At 36.5% G+C, this 19,982-nt stretch overlaps 1 protein-coding gene across 5 annotated transcripts in view; it reads right to left on the bottom strand.

Annotated features, from left to right (window-relative positions):
• Window positions 1–4,064: 4,064 nt before the first annotated feature.
• Window positions 4,065–19,982, bottom strand: part of SLC20A2 (solute carrier family 20 member 2) — a 254,933-nt gene continuing 239,015 nt past the window's right edge. For all 5 annotated transcript variants that reach the window (XM_053703198.1, XM_053703199.1, XM_053703197.1 and 2 more), the window contains 2 exons: window positions 9,606–9,690; window positions 4,065–7,204 (listed from right to left, as the gene is read on the bottom strand). In XM_053703198.1, coding sequence (XP_053559173.1) covers window positions 7,040–7,204; window positions 9,606–9,690 — 250 coding nt within the window. In that variant the 3' untranslated portion in view covers window positions 4,065–7,039. The remainder of the gene's footprint in view (window positions 7,205–9,605; window positions 9,691–19,982) is intronic.

Here is a 19,982-nt window from a genome sequence, read left to right as displayed (position 1 = left end):
CAAATGAAGATCAGTCATATTTATATACAATATACAGGGTAAGGCAGTAAGGTATATGCATTTTAAAATAGCAAATGTAAAGTATGAACATTAGCTGTGATGTTGTTCTAAGGTCTGAGCCTTGAGAAAGGTTTCACAGGGATACGTGACCTGTTTGCGAATCCTTGACATATGTAAAACAAAATGGTAAACACTCAGAGTGCAGGATTATGTAGTATCTTATGTGTGAAGAGACGGTCTGTCTCCCCTCCCCTGTGTAAGGGGGGGTATTATAACAGACATCTGTATGATAAAACATTTACTCAGAATTATTTAGATATTAGGAAATTAATAGAGTTGCCATGTCCTTAGGAAACATATGAATTTATAAAGTCATGTGTTAGGTTCCACCCTGAATTGAAAGAGACAAACAGGCTTATGAATGTGTATTCCCAATTCCTTCTTTCCCTTTAAGATCTTAAGTTCACTTTCAGTATAATTGCTCTCAAATCCTGGAGATTGTGATGTGGTCTGTTGAAATGTTTCCCTACTGGTTTATCTGTTAATTTTTTGGTGATTATGAAGCAATGGAGATTTATTCTTTTCCCGAGTTGTTGTCCTGTTTCTTCTATATAGAGCTAGATTACAAGCCATTACAAATAGTTGGTTAAAGGGACATTAAACACTAAATACATGCTAGATAGAATGATGCATTCAAAGAAAAGATTAGCCCATGAGTAACATGTAGATGTATTTTTTAAAGTTTCATTAGTTGTTTAAAAAGTGACAAAATAAGTGTAAAGTTTTAGTGTCTAAAAAACACTGGGAGCTGCCATGTTGTAACTTGTGTTACCTTCTCTGCTGTGGCCAATTAGAGACCATTATAAATAGGTCACTAGAGTGTGCAGCCAATGGTTATGCTGGATTTAACAGTGTTCTGCACTTCCATTTCTAACAGGAACTGAAAAGCTCACAATTTCAGAATGGAATTACAGGCAAAGATGACAAAATAAATAATGAAAGTATATTGCAGAGTTGTTTTATTATATACAATTTATCATTTTATATTACCATCTCAAAGTGTTTAATGTCCCTTTAATGCTACCGCGAGCTCTGAAAATTAATCAGAGATCAGATCTCTGATTCATTTTAAAAATGTCCCTCAATTGCCCCCAAGCGGTTTATGCGTTCCCTGTAAATATATATTTATATGCTTATATACATACATATTCAAATATTTGACACAGAACTTGTGTACATATAAAGCAGGTATTATGGTATTTTTTAAATTTATGTAATATCTTTAATGTAGTTTTACTTTTCCACAAATACTTGATATTTGTTACTTTCTTTTGCCAGTATGCACGCTCTATCTGTAGAAATCTATCTGTAGTCTATAACCATAACTGACATCACCTGGGAAGCTGAAAGGGAATGTAAATTTTGATGCTAAAGTGCCCAGTTTTTAAAAATTTGATTAAAAACAGGGGCACTTTAATTAATCAAAATTTACATTTCACTCCTGTTGTGAAAATACTTACCTTTTAATCTTGACAGCAGCTCCAGCTTCCTCCGATCGTCGCAAGCCATTTCTGACGTCAGAAATGATGGATAGGTCATCCTCCAATCACGGCTTCCCCCCCGGGGTAATCAGTGTCTGATTCAATGCCGTGATTGGAGGAAGCCGGATTCCTCATTTTAGACCCAGGAAGAGGCTTTGCGACGGGTGGAGGAAGCTGGAGCTGCTGTGAAGATTAAAAGGTAAGTTTTTTTTCACAACAGGAGTGAAATGTAAATTTTGATGAATTAAAGTGCCCCTGTTTTTAATCGAATTTTTAAAAACTGGGCAATTTAGCATCAAAATTGACATTCACTTGAACACAACTATTAGCTTTTAGATTACAGTTAAAGGAACAGTGTGCTGTTAAATAGACTGATGTATTCTGTTATTTTTAAATAAAGTGGGCAGAGATACCGAAAATACTACTCAGCTAATTGCTGCATAATAAAATGCTTAAAGCTGATAATTTAATTTAAAACATAATATTATATTTTTATTATTGTTTGTCCTAAGAAGGGGGGGGGGACGCTTCAGATTTGATATATAAATCTGGCCCTGATTACAACTAGAGGTACCATGTTATTTTACAGTGTTTGCCAATATTGCAGGAGTTTGTCCCTGGGTATTTTGGTGGCTCTGTGTGTTTCTATTTCTATTATCCTTGGGTGGTAGCCTTGGTTCTTGAATACAAATGTTTTTAAATGTGAACCTCTGTCAGCTTTGTTAGAGCAGATGTGGATGTATCGTATGGCTTGGCTGTAAATGAGGGAGTGTTTGTGCGAGAAATAGGTTAGGTAGTGGCACCAAAACTTAAAACATATTTTTATAGACCAGTGAGTGGCGACACCTTTGCCAGTCTAGCATATACAGACTTTGGCACCGATTTATCATGCCCCATACGGCCCCTAATGCCTCTGTTTCCGCGCGAGCCTTCAGGCTCGCCGGAAACAAGAGTTAAGAAGCAGCGGCCTTAAGACCACTGCTCCTTAACTCACCCGTCTCCTCTGAAGCGGCGGACAGCAATCCACTGAACGCATACGATCGAGTTGACACCCCCTGCTAGTGGCGAATCTGCAGGGGGCAGCATTGCACAAGCAGTTCACCAGAACTGCTTGTGCAATGAAAAATGCAGACACAGCATATGCGGTCTGCATTTATCGATGTGCGGTAGACATAATTGCTACAGCGGATCATGTCCGTCCGCACTTTCATAAATCGGCCCCTTTAAGTGGGATATTATGTAAAGTATTGCTTTTAACCTCTTGAAGCTACTGCACATAATCTAAATTTCAAAATGTAGACTCCATAAATCCTGGTAAAACTGGCATATAACATTTTCAAGATTGTTTTTAAATATATTTATCTTTAATATTTGAAGAGGCATATATTTTCCATCAGAAACCTGAAGTGTGTATTCAATTTGTTTCTGACAGGCTGCTGCCTCTGTTCGGAAGCTACAGCTGGAACATAATAGAATGGTTTTCCTCTCTGTCAGTAAGTGGAACTTTCCCTTCTCCGACGCATTTCACCCAGGCATCTGTATTTCCACTCTGTAAACTGCCCTTTCTCCTGCTGAATTGTTGGCTATACACTTTTGTGCATTTAGGCAGTAGAGGGGGTGCAGACAAAACAAAATAATAGAGGTGACAGGGATATGGTTGTTTTTTGTTCTATGTAGAGCACATAAGACACAGGCTCACATCTTATGACACCAACATACAAAAAAAAAATGCTTCTTGTATGCTGAAAAATATGTTAATCAAGGCCAAAATTATTAAAACCTGTTCTAAAATAATGAGATTGACATAAAGAAGTGTATGACTGTACACAAATACCTGGTGTTTTCTCTGATAGCAAACATTTTTCTTTTTTTTTTTATTCTTCTGAGGCAAATCATTGTCAACCAATAATGCATTGGGATTTTCTTGTATCAGCCTGTGAACAATTACGAATTAAAGGGATAGGAAACCTAAAAAAATATTTGGGATTCACATAGAGCATGCAATTTTAAACAACTTTCAAAATTACTTTGATGATCAAATTTGTCTTTGTTTTCTTGGTATCTTTTGTTGAAAAGCAGGGACGTAAGTTTAGACGCCTGCTCATGTCTGGGGCACTATATGGCAGCAGTTTTGCAAAAATGTTATCCATTTGCAAGAGCACTAGATGGCATCACCATTTCCTGTCATGTTGTGCTCCAGATGCCTACCTAGGTATCTCTTCAACAAAGAAAATCAAAGGAACAAAGCAAATTTGATAATAGAAGTAAATTGGAAGCTTTTTTTTTTTTAAATTGTATGCTCCGTCTTTAAATTTAAATGAGACCACTTTAACCTAGCAATGTTGAACTTTTTAAAATAGTGCTATTTCATAGGCAAGATAAAATATTTTTACGTTTTTGTCCGTTTCCATGACCTACAACACGATTTTGTTTCTGAACGAGAAATAAATTAATGTGGGTGAAGAATGAAAAAAAAAAAATGGCAAAAAGGAAACAAAAAAAAAACCACACACAAACACAACATGTAGTAAGGGAAGGTTTATAATGAAAAATTAGCAGCATTTCAGCATTAACATCAGGTCAGCACAATCTCAAAATGGAAGACAGCCCAAAATTAAAACAAGATGGCAGTTAGTATTCATTGATTTCCTCACTCCAGGTTGAATACAAAACATTACATGTATATTAAATCAGTACTACATTGTAAATATTACATTCACTTATCTGCCACCTATGATTTAAATTCAATGGAGACCTTCTCTGTATGCTTTGATTTCTTCTAATGTCTTTGGCCATCTACAGCTTTCGTAAAGGAGAAGTATTAGACCTTTTTATGGATTACATCAGCCTATGCTATTTTTCTCAACTTGTCAAAATAGGTTTTACCTTCCAATTCTTAAAAAATATTTTTTTTTCTCTCATAAAAATAAAAGTCGAATCTTATTGCTTTTCAACAAGCCAAATGTTGGTATCACTTTTCTTTCATTTATATTCCTGATTTGTGGGTGAAGATTTGGGTAAAATTGTGTAATATCAAACGGCTTCATTTCTCCCATTTACAAAGTGATATGTAAAAATACTTATTTTTGAGAATATAAATGAACCGTGAGTTCATGAGGTTCCTCAAGATTTTAATATGACCTAACTACAGTACATTCATTGAAATATTAGGTAACATTCTGTGAACCATAATATAGTATGGGATGAAAATTCACAGATTTTATTAAAATAAACATTGCTATTTCGTGCTTTGTGCTCAAGACGCGCACAGATATGAACTGGAGACTTCATAAAAAATCCATCAAAGTATTATGTTGGCCTGGTTGATCTACCACAATATAACAAATGTGTTTTACTTCACAACAATATTAACTTTTATATATCTATACAACATGTATTCCCTCAAATAAATAATAATAAAATGTTATTGCTCCAGCTTTCCAGTGATTAAATAAAGTACCATTTTATATCAAATATTATGTTTTCATAGAAGGGTTATTTGGTTTATGTGCATCAATGGTACAAAAGTAGATGACATTATAAGATCATGTACAATCAGACAAAATTTGATACAAGATCAATTTTTTTTAACCCTTTCATGATGGACCTAATTTGTCTACAACGCTAGGTACGCCATAAAAGCCGCGATACCACTTATGGAGCCCATATGGCTTCAGTACATCCAAACGGTTAGAACGTTCCATGCCGTCCTAACGGCGCTAAAGCCCAGTGCAGTTAGGGTGGCACAGAACGTCCTAACATCGGGAAGGGACTAATTTAATGCTTTTAAAGAATAAACACACATAAGGTTTACAGCACATAAGGTGCACATAAATATAAGGCTTAACTCTATGGCCTGGTTATTGACAAATATAATTGATTTAGAATATAAACTGAAGGATAAAAACACGAGTCTTAAATGCCAAAATTCTGTATGAATTCCTGACACAAGATCTTTTGTAACTTTTCAGCATATCTTACTTGCATTGATCATAATCCTTTAGAAAATAACATATCTAATAGTTACCTACAAAAATCTCTATAGACTTTAATGGTGATTTTCTCTAGAAAATTATTAGATAAGTATTTTAAGATAATGCTCATCAACTCCTTGGTTTGAGCATATGAAAATGTTTACCTACTGATTGTATAAATACATAAACATCATCATTTCACATTTGGCTATTACATTTACAGATTATTCTAAAAAGTATGTTTTCCAGATCATGAAATGTTCTGCAATAAGAAAATGTCATGTTCACCCTCACAATAGATTTACCTTATGAATATTTGACAGAATAAATGTTGCTGTTTTTTTTTTTTTTTTTTTTTTAACTGCTGTAACATTTGTGTTTATGCAATTAAATATTTTAATACAAAATGCAGAAATCAATTTAAAAATGCCATTTCTCAAACTTACACTGAAATTTATCAGAAGCAATAATTGAATGTTTATTTCAATAATGTGATTTTTTTTTTAAAGGAAAATTGTATTCAGTATTCACGTTATTTACTGAAACACAGAATTTTTATGCAAAACTCAAAATGTTGCATGTTCAGCAAACATGTATATTAGACCAACAAATTATCACCAGAACAAGAACATTTAGACAATATGGTCCAATTAAAAAAGGGAAAACATATAAAATCGTTTGTGGCCTATATTACATCTTTCGATGTTTATTTAAAGTTGTTTTATGGGAATAATTTAGCAGGATCTAGCCGGTGGCAGATGAGTGAAGCCTTGACAAACAGTTTGAGTGATATTGAAATTTTGACAAAGAAAACCCCCATTCTATCTTTGGTACTTCCTGTTCTTACTCATCCATAGTGTTAAAGGGAAACAAACCAATAAAAATATGCTTATACATATTTACATTTAGAAATTACCATATGGTACACAAAATCTAGTTAAAGGAAGTGAGCATTTTCATAAAAGTCATTTTGCACATTTTTTATTTGTTGTTTCAGTATTATATTTAGTAGCACTTAGACTGCCACAGACCTACACATTTTTTTTTTTATAAAATATTATGAAATATGCCTTCAGTACCCTCGCTTAGTATACCAGTATAAAGTATACCATGTAGACATGGCTGTTTTTTAATCCACACTTATTTATGATTTAAAAAAAACAAAACAACTCACAAAAAATACATTATGTACAACTTTTATCTAGTTATAAAAGTCTATGTAATTAATTCCATCCCAAATTATAATACTCTGGTAGTGTTACCTACTCTATGAATATATATTTTATTTAAATATAACTAATGAGCCACTTCTCACCAGGTCACCAATTTGACATACATTATATACAGCAGATAGAATAGATACATCAAGAAAATGATGCTTTGTTACATAGGACTTTTTTTTTTTTCTTCCCAGTTGGGTAGTGAAGCAGGCAGCCTGAAATATTGCTGTAGCTTAGGGCGATTTCCGATATGCATAAAGAATGAAAAAAAGGCTTTTCGCTTTGGTAGTAAGGAGTTGTAAAGTCAAACATATGGGAGAATACCGTATTGAAAGAGTGCCATAACTGCTGCACTGAATAATCCAGCCACTGGGACGGTTACAAACCAGGCCAGAAAGATGTTGCGGAACAAACGCCAATCGACAGCTTTCCGTGAGCGTATCCAGCCCACTGACACAACGGAACCAACCTTTAGAAGCATGCAACAAAGAAAGTAAAATTAGTAAGAAGGTCAACCCTATAAACACTGGCCACAAGCGGATGACGAGAACTCAAACTGGTGATACCTTTAACACCGTATATAAAAATATAAATAAAAATAAAATAATATTTTTAAAAATATTGGGAAATAAAGGTATCACCAAGTTGCGCTAAAGTTAATATACTATGGACTACATTGATAAAAATCAAGCCTATAAAACGAAAGTGGATTGTAAGTATTGCTCTAATAATTGGAAGGTATAGAACTTAGTATAGAGTTATTTTCTGAAAACTAATAATCGTTATTACATGAACTAAATTAAAAACACATGGAACATTTTATATTAATTTTAAGTTAAGAAATGTAGGTTAGCATCTATGCCATTAAAAGATATTAAAATATGATTGAATCATCAATAGTTTTATTAAAAACTAGTAATATGTGCTCATGCCTTCAAATAAATTCCTATGTTTTAATAAATGCTATACAAAAAAAAAGAATAAATATTTGTTTTGGAAAAAAAATGCTAACATAAAGGAATATGACAACGAAAATGTCACTCCATATATATGTTGAAAAGCTGAATACTCATTCAAAAGTTTTTTTATTTTAAAAATAAATACGTAAATTTATAGTGAAGGCACTAGCGACAATCAGCATTTTATATAATTTAAAGTCTGCAGCATGGATAACAAAATTTTATATTACCAGTGCAAACTCAATACCTTGCAATGAGTGGAGCTTATGGGTATACCCACATTAGAGCATAGTAGTACAGTAAGCGCACTCATTACTTCAATGCAAAATCCACTGTGAAAAAACATAAGAAAGAGATAGATTGAAGAGGGACAGTCACAGACAGCAAAAAAAACACACGCCCACATGCCATGCCATGCATGCAACAAGAATAGGGAATGGTGGATGACGGAAGAGGTTGCAGCCTTGCAGGTTGGACTATTTCAGATCAATTTAGTGGCATAAGAGAACACAGGTAGCCAAATATTTAATATATCTATCTCTCTCTCTCTCTCTCTCTCTCTCTCTCTCTCTCTATATATATATATATATATATGTAGATATATATATATATATATACACATATATATATATATATATGTAGGCCTCATAAATCTTCATAGGCAGGGCTTGCAAAATTCTAGTCCGATCTTATTAAGTTATTCTAAATATTTCACTATATGAAATAATTCATTGAATCATATGTGTATACTTGGTTCTTAAACAGTATGAGATTGTAATATAAAATATGTTTAATTATGTGTAGCTAAACAGTTTGCAATATACATTCAATATTTATTTTGCTTCTTGGTTTCTATAGAGTGTGTGAGGCAATACTATTCTTTTTTTACATGATAGACATTTACTTTTTGCCCATTTTTAACACTGACTAGACAAAAAAAAAGTGAGAAGCTATATTGAGTAAAATGGACACGGTGCAAAGTAGCCAAATGTATCAATCTTTAGTAGTCTTGCACCTTTAAGACTTAAAGGGACATTATGGTCGAAATGTAACTTACATAGACTGGATAGAGTATGGCATTTTAAACAACTTTCCCATTTACTTCTGTTATCAATTTTGCTTAGTTCTCTTGATATTCTTTGTTAAAGAGTCATCTTGGGTGAGCTCAGGAGCATAAACATCTCTTTAGCCACCAGGCAGCAGTGCTTGCAACATTGTATATAGCATAACATAGTTGCAAACACTGCTGCCTTAGAATGCTAAAAAAAAGGGCACATGCACTCTTCTGAGCTACTATCAGACTACATAGATTTACTCTTGAACAAAAGATACCAAGAGAGCAAAGCATATTTCATAATAGAAGTAAACTGAAAAGTTGTTTAAAAATTTCATGCACTACCTGAATCATGAATGTTCAATTTTGACTTTACTGTCCCTTTAACCTATCATGAATAAATTAAAACGCGTTTCTTGTTACAAAACATTTAAAGAGACAATGCATGAGTTAGCATTTGCCAAAAGAATCAATACAATTCCAAACAATTGCACAAAATCTATATATATTATATATATAGCTATTGTGTTCTCTAACTATTCAAGGGAAACCACTCAAACAAACCAGAAGACAAACTTCCAGCAGTAAGAGATGTGAAGGAAACATTTAGGTATTAAAAAATGTATCTTTTTCAGACCTGAAACCGCTTCATATTGGTCTTTAATTTTAGAAGACAGTGGACTGTGTATGTACAGTATGTGTGTATGTAAGTATTTATGTACTGAATCTGGTTAATTCCAGTCTGCTCAAACAGTACACATAAAGAATCTCTTATGCCACTATAAATTCATCTGAACGGCAGAAAGGAAATTTGATAGTCCGGACTAGCCCAGCTGCTGTGTCGTGCAAAGGCATACCTTGCAGTGTGTGGTACTGATAGGGAGTCCAATATTGGAAGCTACCACAACTGTGAACGCTGAAGCCAACTCAATAGTGAATCCACTGCAGGGAGCATAAGAAAACACTTTACAGTCACATTTTTGCATCAGTGCCACTCTGCTTAGCAGCGTGACAGATTCTTACCTTAAATATCCTGCTATAAGTCTGCCCCTCTGATCGAAGCAGACACAGTATTAACTGCTTTATTAAATAAACAAGAGACTTTAAACATCGTATTTACTACAGCATTGGCAAGCGATGAGACTTTAGCTAGCCAGGACAATGCACATGTATTGTAATACAAATATAATTACATTTATGGTTAATTCACATTATGATATTCAATTTTTTTTTTTTATACATTTTCTGATTTGAAAGAGCTTTGCTCCGTAAATACACCAAAATGACCTGCCTCACAAGTTTGCTAAGAAGATTATGAATGTAACCACTTTGGTTGCTTTATATATCATTATTTTTGTATTATTATATTTATAAAGCGACGCCATATATTGTAGCGCGGATACAAAGATAGTAAAATAAAGATAGTGCCAGTAAGTTACAATATGAAACTTCTACTGCAATTTTAAAAAAAAAACATCAACATTGATAATTAGAGTAATTAAAGATAATGAAAAATATTATAAATCACATTTTCACTTGTTTATATTTTGGTCATACTCCATAGCAATATAGATATGTCAAGCACCCTCCTACAAATCATCGTTAATGTATCTGATGATTTTTCTCCAATGCCCAACTCCCTTTAATGGTAAATTTGATTATATGTTACTGGTCACTGCAGTACATACTGGCTATACACAAGCTGACACAGGATTATGGGTAAGAATGTCAAAATTATACAATTCTGAACAAACGACAGTTGGACTGTTTGTAGATGGTTTATCAACTACATCTTAGCATTTGATGCTAAAATTATTAGGACATCAGTTTTTATTTGAATTTAGAGTTCAGATAACCATTTTATTCCACCTGCTTATATAAGTCAGACACAGGGCCAGGTTATCAAAAATTCACTGGTACAGAGATAAATCACATCAAATCTTTGTGTTTCTGTTAGACTTCAGTACAACGTAGGTATTTCTCCTTCATATTTACATCCAGAACCCTGAATAGCACGATAAACAGCTCTCAAGGTAAAAATGTATGACTTCTTGTTCAATATCACCTGACCAGAGAGCTTTAAATAACCAGGCCCATAGTCTTGATCTACTGTAAGATTTGATGTGAATCCCTTCTAGAAAAGCTTTTGTAGCAGTTGTGTGACCAGTCACCTTTCTTACTAAAACAACAGAACAAGTCATTTCTGGAAAACAAATATGGTTTTAAAGGTGGAATCATTTTCCCTTTGTTTTAAACCTTTTCAGTTAACTTTTATTGTCCTGGATCTTTAGTTGAAACTTACTTCTTTCCCATTCCAGAATATCTAGGTTGTCTCAGGAGCGTGCACGTTCTGAGAACTATAAGGCAACAGTTTTTGCATAAAAAAGTTCTGCAGATAGCAGTAGATTTATCAAGCAGCGGATTCTTTAATCTACCCCCCCGTAGTTTCAGGTTCCCCTGAAACATAAGTTAAGAAGCAGAAGTCTTAACCCCTTAAGGACCAAGCATTTCAGACAAAAACGTCCCTAAAAAAAAAAAGAGCATTTTTACCATGACTACATTTAAACAGAAATAGAGACTTTTTTATATTTACCTATCAAAACTGTATTTTTTTTTAGTAGACAACCCAAAGTATTGATCTAGGCCCATTTTGGTATATTTCATGCCACCATTTTACAGCCAAATGCGATCAAATAAATAAAAATCATTAACGTTTTCACAAACTTAGGGTTTCTCTCTGAAATTAGTTACAAACAGCTTGTGCAATCATGGCACAAATGGTTGAAAATGCTTCTCTGGGATCCCCTTTGTTCAGAAATAGCAGGCATTTATAGCTTTGTCATCGCTTTTTGGTAATTAGAAGGCAGCTAAATGCTGCTGCGCACCACACTTGTATTATGCCCAGCAGTGAAGGGGTTAATAAGGTAGCTTGTAGGGTTAATTTTAGCTTTAGTGAATAGTTACCCTGCCACCTGACACATCCCACCCCCTGACCTTCCCCCCCCCAATCCCTCTCAAACAGCTCTCTTCCCTCCCCCACCCCACAATGGTCACTCCCCCTCTTAAGTACTGGCAGAAAGACTGCCAGTACTAAAATAAAAGGGTGCTTTTTTTTCTTAATATTTTCTGCAGTGTAGGATCCCCCCTTACCTCCAACCTCCCTGATCCCCCCCCAAACAGCTCTATAACCCTCCCCCTCTACCTATTTGCCGCCATCTTCTGCCAGTACCCAGTTTGCCTCAATTTATACCTTTAAAAAAAAAAAAAAAATACCAAATCATTTTTTCTGTAGTGTAGCTCCCCGATCCCTTTCTCTCAATGGATTCCACATAGGATCCCCCTAATTGCCCTTCCTCCCTCTCCGTTTTTTTTTCCCCTTATGTGTTGCGTGGCGTAGTGGTCCCACCCACTCCCGCCCTCCTCCAGCGATGGGCCGCCCACCCGCCTCCCTTCTTACACTCCCACCCACCAACGATCGGCACCACAGAGTGGCCCTCTCTGCATCGGTAACTCTGCAAATCTATTTCTGCAGTGCCCCCACTCAATAAATCTGCCCCATAGTGTTCAAGATACGTGCAGATCCTGAACCTACCTAGCTATACTGTAATAGAAAAGAGCTAAACATTAGCAGGATTATTATATACAGATGTCACATGGCCTAGTATTTATATTGTCTATATTGTTATTCTAGCTGCATGTCAAAAATTATGTGATGATGTAGTGTATATTCTATATAGACAAACACATTTTATTTAGTGAAGGAGAATATTTTATATTTTTGTAAGAAGCTTTTCAGATCTAATGCAGTTGCAGAAATCAATACTAGGAAAGACAAGTAATCATTAGTGTACTCTTTTCATAAAATGTGCTCAACAATATATAATGAAACCTACAGGAGGGCCAGGATTACAAGTGGTGCGCTATTGGATTTTTTTTCTCTCATGCACTAACTGCGCTCAAAGTAAAAATTTATCATGGCCGGCTTAGCGTGCGTATTACAAGATGAAAGTAAAAAAGTAACTTGAGGATTTTGGATATCGCAACTGCGTTAACACTTATTGGTCACACGCTAACCTGACACCGCGTAAGACCTACAGGGACAAACCCTGTTTATTTTTAAATATATTTTTCTATATATATATGTTTTTTGTTTTTTTTTAAAAAACCCATAATTTATGCTTACCTGATAAATTCATTTCTCTTGTGATGTATCGAGTCCACGGATTCATCTATTACTTGTGGGATACCAATACCAAAGCTTTAGGACACGGATGAAGGGAGGGACAAGACAGGGACCTTTAAACAGAAGGCACCACTGCTTGAAGAACCTTTCTCCCAAAAATAGCCTCCGAAGAAGCAAAAGTATCAAATTTGGATAAAGTATGAAGCGAAGACCAAGTCGCCGCCTTACAAATCCGTTCAACAGACCATGTGAAAGCCACAGCTCTACTAGGATGAGCAGTAATTCTTTCAGGAGGCTGCTGTCCAGCAGTCTCATAAGCCAAACAGATGATGCTTCTCAGCCAAAAAGAAAGAGACGTAGCCGTAGCCCTAGCCCTTTGACCTTTCCGTTTACCAGAATAAACAACAAACAATGAAGATGTCTGACGGAAATCTTTAGTTGCTTGTAAGTAGAATTTTAAAGCACGGACCACATCAATCAACAATTGTGCAATAAACGTTCCTTTTTTGATGAAGGATTAGGACACAAAGGAGGAACAACAATCTCTTGATTGATATTCTTAATAGAAACAAAACTTTCCAAGATAAAAGCTTAATATCTATGGAATGCATGGATTCAAAAGGAACCCCTTGAAGAACCTTAAGAACTAAATTTAAGCTCCAAGGCGGAGCAACCGATTTAAATACAGGCTTAATTCTGACCAAAGCCTGACTAAATGCTCAAACGTCTGGGACATCTGCCAGACGTTTGTGTAGTAAAATAGACAAAGCAGAGATTTGTCCCTTTAGAGAACTAGCTGATAATCCCTTCTCCAAACCCTCTTGGAGAAAAGACAAAACTCTAGGAATCCTAACCTTACTCCAAGAGTAACCTTTGGATTCACACCAATAAATATATTTGCTCCAAATCTTATGATAGATCTTCCTGGTGACAGGCTTTCTAGCCTGAATCAGGGTATCAATGACTGACTCAGATAAACCACGCTTTGCTAAAATCAAGCGTTCAATTTCCAAGCAGTCAGGCGCAGAGAAATTAGATTTGGATGCGAGAACGGACCCTGGATTAGAAGGTCCCGCCTCATTGGCAGAGTCCACGGTGGAACCGAGGACATGTCCACTAGGTCTGCATACCAAGTCCTGCGTGGCCACGCAGGAGCTATCAGGATCACCGAAGCTCTCTCCTGCTTGATTCTGGCAACCATACGTGGGAGGAGAGGAAACGGTGGGAATATATAAGCCAAATTGAAAAACCAAGGCACTGCTAGAACATCTATCAGCACCTCCTTGGGATCCCAAGACCTGGACCCGTAACGAGGAAGTTTGGTATTCTGACGGGACACCATCAGATCCAAATCTGGCGCGCCCCATAGCTGAATTAGCTGGGCAAACTCCTCCGGATGAAGTTCCCACTCCCCCGGATGAAAAGTCTGACGACTCAGGAAATCCGCCTCCCAGTTCTCTACTCCTGGTATGTGGATCGCTGATAGATGGCAAGAGTGATCCTCTGCCCATCAAATTATTTTGGTAACTTCCATCATCGCTAGAGAACTCCTTGTTCCTCCCTGATGATTGATATAAGCTACAGTCATGATGTTGTCCGTCTGAAACCTGATGAATTTGGCCGCAGCAAGCTGAGGCACGCCTGAAGCATATTGAAAATCGCTCTCAGTTCCAGAATGTTTATCGGAAGAATCGATTGCTCCCGAGACCATAAACCCTGAGCTTTCAGGGAGTTCCAGACTGCACCCCAGCCTAACAGGCTGGCATCTGTCGTTACTATGAGCCACTCTGGCCTGTGGAAACACATTCCCTGAGACAGGTGGTCCTGAGACAACCACCAGAGAAGAGAATCTCTGGTCTCCTGGTCCAGATGCAGTTGAGGAGATAAATCTGCATAATCCCCATTCCACTGTTTGAGCATGCTTAGTTGCAGTGGTCTGAGATGTAGGCGGGCAAAAGGAACTATGTCCATTGCCGCTACCATGAGACCGATTACCTCCATACACTGAGCCACTGATGGCAGAGGAATGGAATGAAGAGCTCGGCAAGTGGTTAAGATCTTCGATTTTCTGACCTCCGTCAGAAAAATTTACATTTCCACCGAGTCTATCAGAGTTCCTAGAAGGAAACTCTTGTTTGAGGGAAGAGAGAACTCTTCCTTATGTTCACCTTCCACCCGTGAGATCTCAGAAAAGCCAACACGGTGTGCGTATGAGATTTGGCCAGCTGGAAAGTTGACGCCTGAATTAAGATGTCGTCCAGATAAGGCGCCACTGCTATGCCCCATGGACGAAGAACCGCCAGAAGGGACCCTAGCATCTTGGTGAAAATTCTGGGAGCCGTGGCCAACCCGAAGGGAAGGGCCAAAAACTGGTAATGCCTGTTTAGAAAGGCAAATCTGAGAAATTAATGATGAACTATGTGAACAGGGATGTGTAGATAAGCATCCTTTAAATCCACAGTAGTCATATATTGACCTTCCTGGATCAGAGGAAGAATAGTCCGAATGGTCTCCATCTTGAAAGATGGAACTTTGAGGAACTTGTTTAGAATCTTGAGATCCAAGATTGGTCTGAAAATTCCCTCTTTTTTGGGAACCGCAAACAGGTTTGAGTAAAATCCTAGCCCCTGCTCCTCTCTTGGGACTGGGCGGATCACCCCCATGGTATATAGGTCTTCTACACAGCGTAAGAACGCCTCTCTCTTTGTCTGGTTTGCAGACAATCGAGAAATGTGAAGTCTCCCCCTTGGAAGGGAGTCCTTGAATTCCAGAAAATATCCCTGGGACACAATTTTTAAAGCCCAGGGATCGTGAACATCTCTTGCCCAAGCCTGAGCAAAGAGAGAGAGTCTGCCCCCTACTAGATCCAGTCCTGGATCGGGGGCAACCCCTTCATGCTGTCTTGGTGGCAGCAGCGGACTTCTTGGGCTGTTTACCCTTGTTCCAAGTCTGGTTAGGTCTCCAGACTGACTTGGATTGTGCACAATTTCCCTCCTGCTTTGAAGTAGAGGCAGTTGAAACGGGACCACTTTTAAAGTTCCGAAAGGAACGAAAATTATTTTGCTTAGCCCTTGTCTTAATTGATCTATCCTGAGGAAGGGCATGACCCTTCCCTCCAGTGATGTCTAAAATAATCTCTTTCAGTTCAGGCCCGAAAAGGGTCTTTCCTTTGAAAGAGATGTTCAAAAGCTTAGATTTAGATGACACATCAGCAGACCAGGACTTAAGCCATAACGCCCTGCGTGCTAAAATGGCAAGACCTGAACTTTTTGCCACTAATTTAGCCAGTTGAAATGCGGCATCTGTAATAAAAGAATTAGCCAACTTAAGAGCCTTAATTCTATCCAAAATCTCTTCTAAAGGAGTCTCCATCTGAATAGCCTCTTCTAGAGTCTCAAACCAGAAAGCAGCTGCAGTAGTAACAGGAACGATGCAAGCAATAGGTTGAAGAGAAAAACTTTGATGAACAAATATTTTCTTCAGAAGACCCTCTAATTTTTTATCCATAGGATCTTTGAAAGCACAACTGTCCTCAATAGGTATAGTTGTATGCTTAGGCAGAGTAGAAATAGCTCCCTCCACCTTAGGAACAGTCTGCCATGAGTCCCGCAAGGTGTCAGATATAGGAAACATTTTCTTAAAAACAGGAGGGGGAGAGAACGGAATACCTGGTTTATCCCACTCCTTAGCAATAATATTTACAATCCTCTTAGGGACTGGAAAAACATCAGTGTAAACAGGAACCTCTAAATACTTATCCATTTTACACAATTTCTCTGGAACTACAATAGGGTCACAATCATCCAGAATTGCTAATACCTCCTTAAGCAATAAACGGAGGTGTTCAAGTTTAAATGTAAAGGCCGTCATAACAGAATCTGTCTGAGGAAGCGTCTTTCCTGAATCAGAAATCTCTCCCTCAGATAACAAATCCCTCACCCCTTCAGAACATTGTGTGGTTATATCAGATACAGCTACTAAAGCGTGAGATAGCTCAGTATTTTTCCTTAACCCAGAACTATCCGGCTTTCCTTGTAAGCCAGACAGTTTGGATAAAACCTCTGTGAGGGTTGCATTCATAACTGTGGCCATGTCATGCAAAGTAAATGAACCTGACGCACTAGAGGTACCTGGCGTCACTTGTGCGGGCGTTACTGGTTGTGACACTTGTGGAGAGCTAGAAGGTGAACCCTCATTTGCATCTGACTGAGAATCATTTAAAGCTCTATTTTTAAATGCTAACATATGATCCTTAAAATTTATAGACATATCAGTACATTTGGGACACATTCTAAGAGGGGGTTCCACAATGACTTCCAAACATATTGAACAAGGATTTTCCTTGGTGTCAGACATGTTAAACAGGCTAGCAATGCAACAAGCAAGCTTGGAAAAAAAGCTGCACAAGTTCTGCAAAACAGTGTAAAAAAGCAGTAAACTTAATGACATTTTTACAGTATTATCCTACAGCCTTAGTAACGTTGCACAACTATGCAAATAACCAATTAACCCCTTAATGGCAAAACCGGATTGAAAAAACATCAAAACCAGTAAAAAAGACTTTTAACACCCTGCCACAGCTCTGCTGTGGCTCCTACCTGCCCTTCAGAACGATTTGTGGGGAAAAAACCTCCTTTACAAACCTCAAACACAGCAGGAAACCTTGGAGAAGCAGTTGGATGACTCAGAGAAATAGAAAATGCACAACTGAGGCTGAAAATAGGCCCCTCCCACCTCACTCGTTGAGGCCTGAGTGTTTTCTAATTAATTATGTGGGTTAAAAAACCCAAACACAAGCCACAATGACCCCTCAGTCCCTTACAAAAAACGTTTAAAAATGCTTTCCTTTTGAAAAATAAAAAAGTTTTTATCTTTTAAAAATGGTGTCACCAGTAACAAACAAGCCCTTCAAGTAAGCTGAAACTTCTATGACTTTAATCAAAGTAAATCAAATGAAATACAGCTTACCCTTCCCTCATGGGGATATTGCCAGCCTTTTCTAGAATTAACACAATCTGTCTAGAAAAATATAGACTGAACATACCTCATATGCAGCTTAGCATGCAAACCGTTCTCCCAACTGAAGTTTTCCTGTACTCTCCAGCCCTTGTGAGAACAGCAGTGGATCTTAGTTACAAAGTGCTAAGATCATAATCTTCATCCCTTTTCTGCAGAGAGTAAATAGTACACACCGGTACCATTTTTAAAATAACAAACGTTTGCTTGAGAAAATAAAAAACTAACATTTTTGTCACCACACTCATTAACATTTCCTAGCAGTTAGAGTAGGCAAAGAGAATGACTGGGGGGTGGAGTTAAGGGGGGAGCTTTATAGGCAGCTCTGCTGTGGGTGCTCTCTTTGCCACTTCCTGTTGGGAAGGAGAATATCCCACAAGTAATGGATGAATCCGTGGACTCGATACATCTTACAAGAGAAATATACTGTATATCCATAGGAATATAAAGATATACTATATATATATATATATATATATATATATATATATATATATATATATATATACACACATACACATACATACACACACATAACATTTTCTTCTAAGTAAAGAACATTGGAATTTAATTTTTCATTAACTAGTAAAACACATAAAATATTGAAATTGATTAAAATGATTTTTCAAGTTTTGATGTATTTAACAAGTAAGGGCTTCAAATATGGTATAACCCCTGAAAATGTGGACTTTCAGACCTTGTTTTTTCTGTCCAGGCTCCTAAAAAAAGAGCCAGTATTTGTACGAGTGCTAATAGGGGGTGCTAAGATAATCATTTAAAGTGACACAAAAGCCATATTTGAAAATGTTTAATGTGTAGCGTTTTTGCAAAAACTCTTAAACGTTACCCAGTCATTGAATAACATTTAGAAAGCATGTGAACCAAAGAAGATACAACAGTTAAAGGGACATAATAACCATTTGCTAAATCACTCACTATGTAAAAAAGGAAGCTATTTTATCTGAAAATGTATTCAGCTCCAGAGTAGGCGCTCTATGATCCAGAGCTACTCTTTTAACGTTCATTTGCATGGTGTAAAAAAAAAACCCAGCCAATCAGCATAATAAGTGCATGTATAAAGTCTCTTTACAGTGGGATGTGTATATTTTGAGATAAAATATCTTCCTTTTTTACATAGGTAGAGATGTGCATGTGATATTTTCTGGTCAGCTTTTTACAGATATGCTGCATCACGTGATTCAACCTTTTGGGTATCATCCTTTAATTTCATGCATGTGCATACTCACTGCCCCCACACTTTCTGTGAATGTAGAGGGGACAAATGCATGGTGTGTGCAGCAGTTTGCGTATGCACTTAAAGTTTCAAATCTAAATTTTACATCCCATTAAAGTCACTGTAAATTGGTATTCAATATAGTGCTCCATTATTTATATTTATAAGTGAAACTGTTTATATTATTTCTCTAAAAGTGTCATACGAATCCATAAAGAATATTTTTCTGTAAGCTGTTTTAGTTTTATTTTAATAAATATTTGTTGAAAATAATTAAATTGATTTTCATATGCAGCACATAAGGCTGTCCAATAGAACTATTGTGCTACTAGTCACATAATTGGAAAGAAAAATACCATACTAAGACAGTTTTACGAAAAAAATAAAAAATATTATCTAGTAATTTAGTAGCAAGAGGCACTGAAAATGCAGTGTCTCACCATGGGCTATATTACGAGTTGTGCGCTGCACGTTTTTCTGGCTTTTTTAAAATTTATTTATGGAAATAACACAAGTATTAAGAATTGAAAGTAAACTCAATTGAGCTCATCGGGTTAGTGCGACGAGAGCTTATGTACGTAAAGGGTAGGGACAGAAAAAAAACAAGTTGCATTAAACACAACATAAATACATGTAAAAGTACATTTACAATCATATAAACACTATCTGATAAAATTTATTTATTGTAAATTCACACATCTATATATATATATATATATATATCTGTATATTTATTACTATTAAACATACTGTAAAACATATAGACCTATTCTATGGACTATTTCAAATATTTTACAGTAT

The sequence above is a fragment of the Bombina bombina genome, chromosome 2, assembly GCF_027579735.1.
Source record: "Bombina bombina isolate aBomBom1 chromosome 2, aBomBom1.pri, whole genome shotgun sequence".
In the NCBI taxonomy this organism is placed as follows: Eukaryota; Metazoa; Chordata; class Amphibia; order Anura; family Bombinatoridae; genus Bombina; species Bombina bombina.
This window is presented reverse-complemented; position numbering and strand designations above follow the sequence as displayed.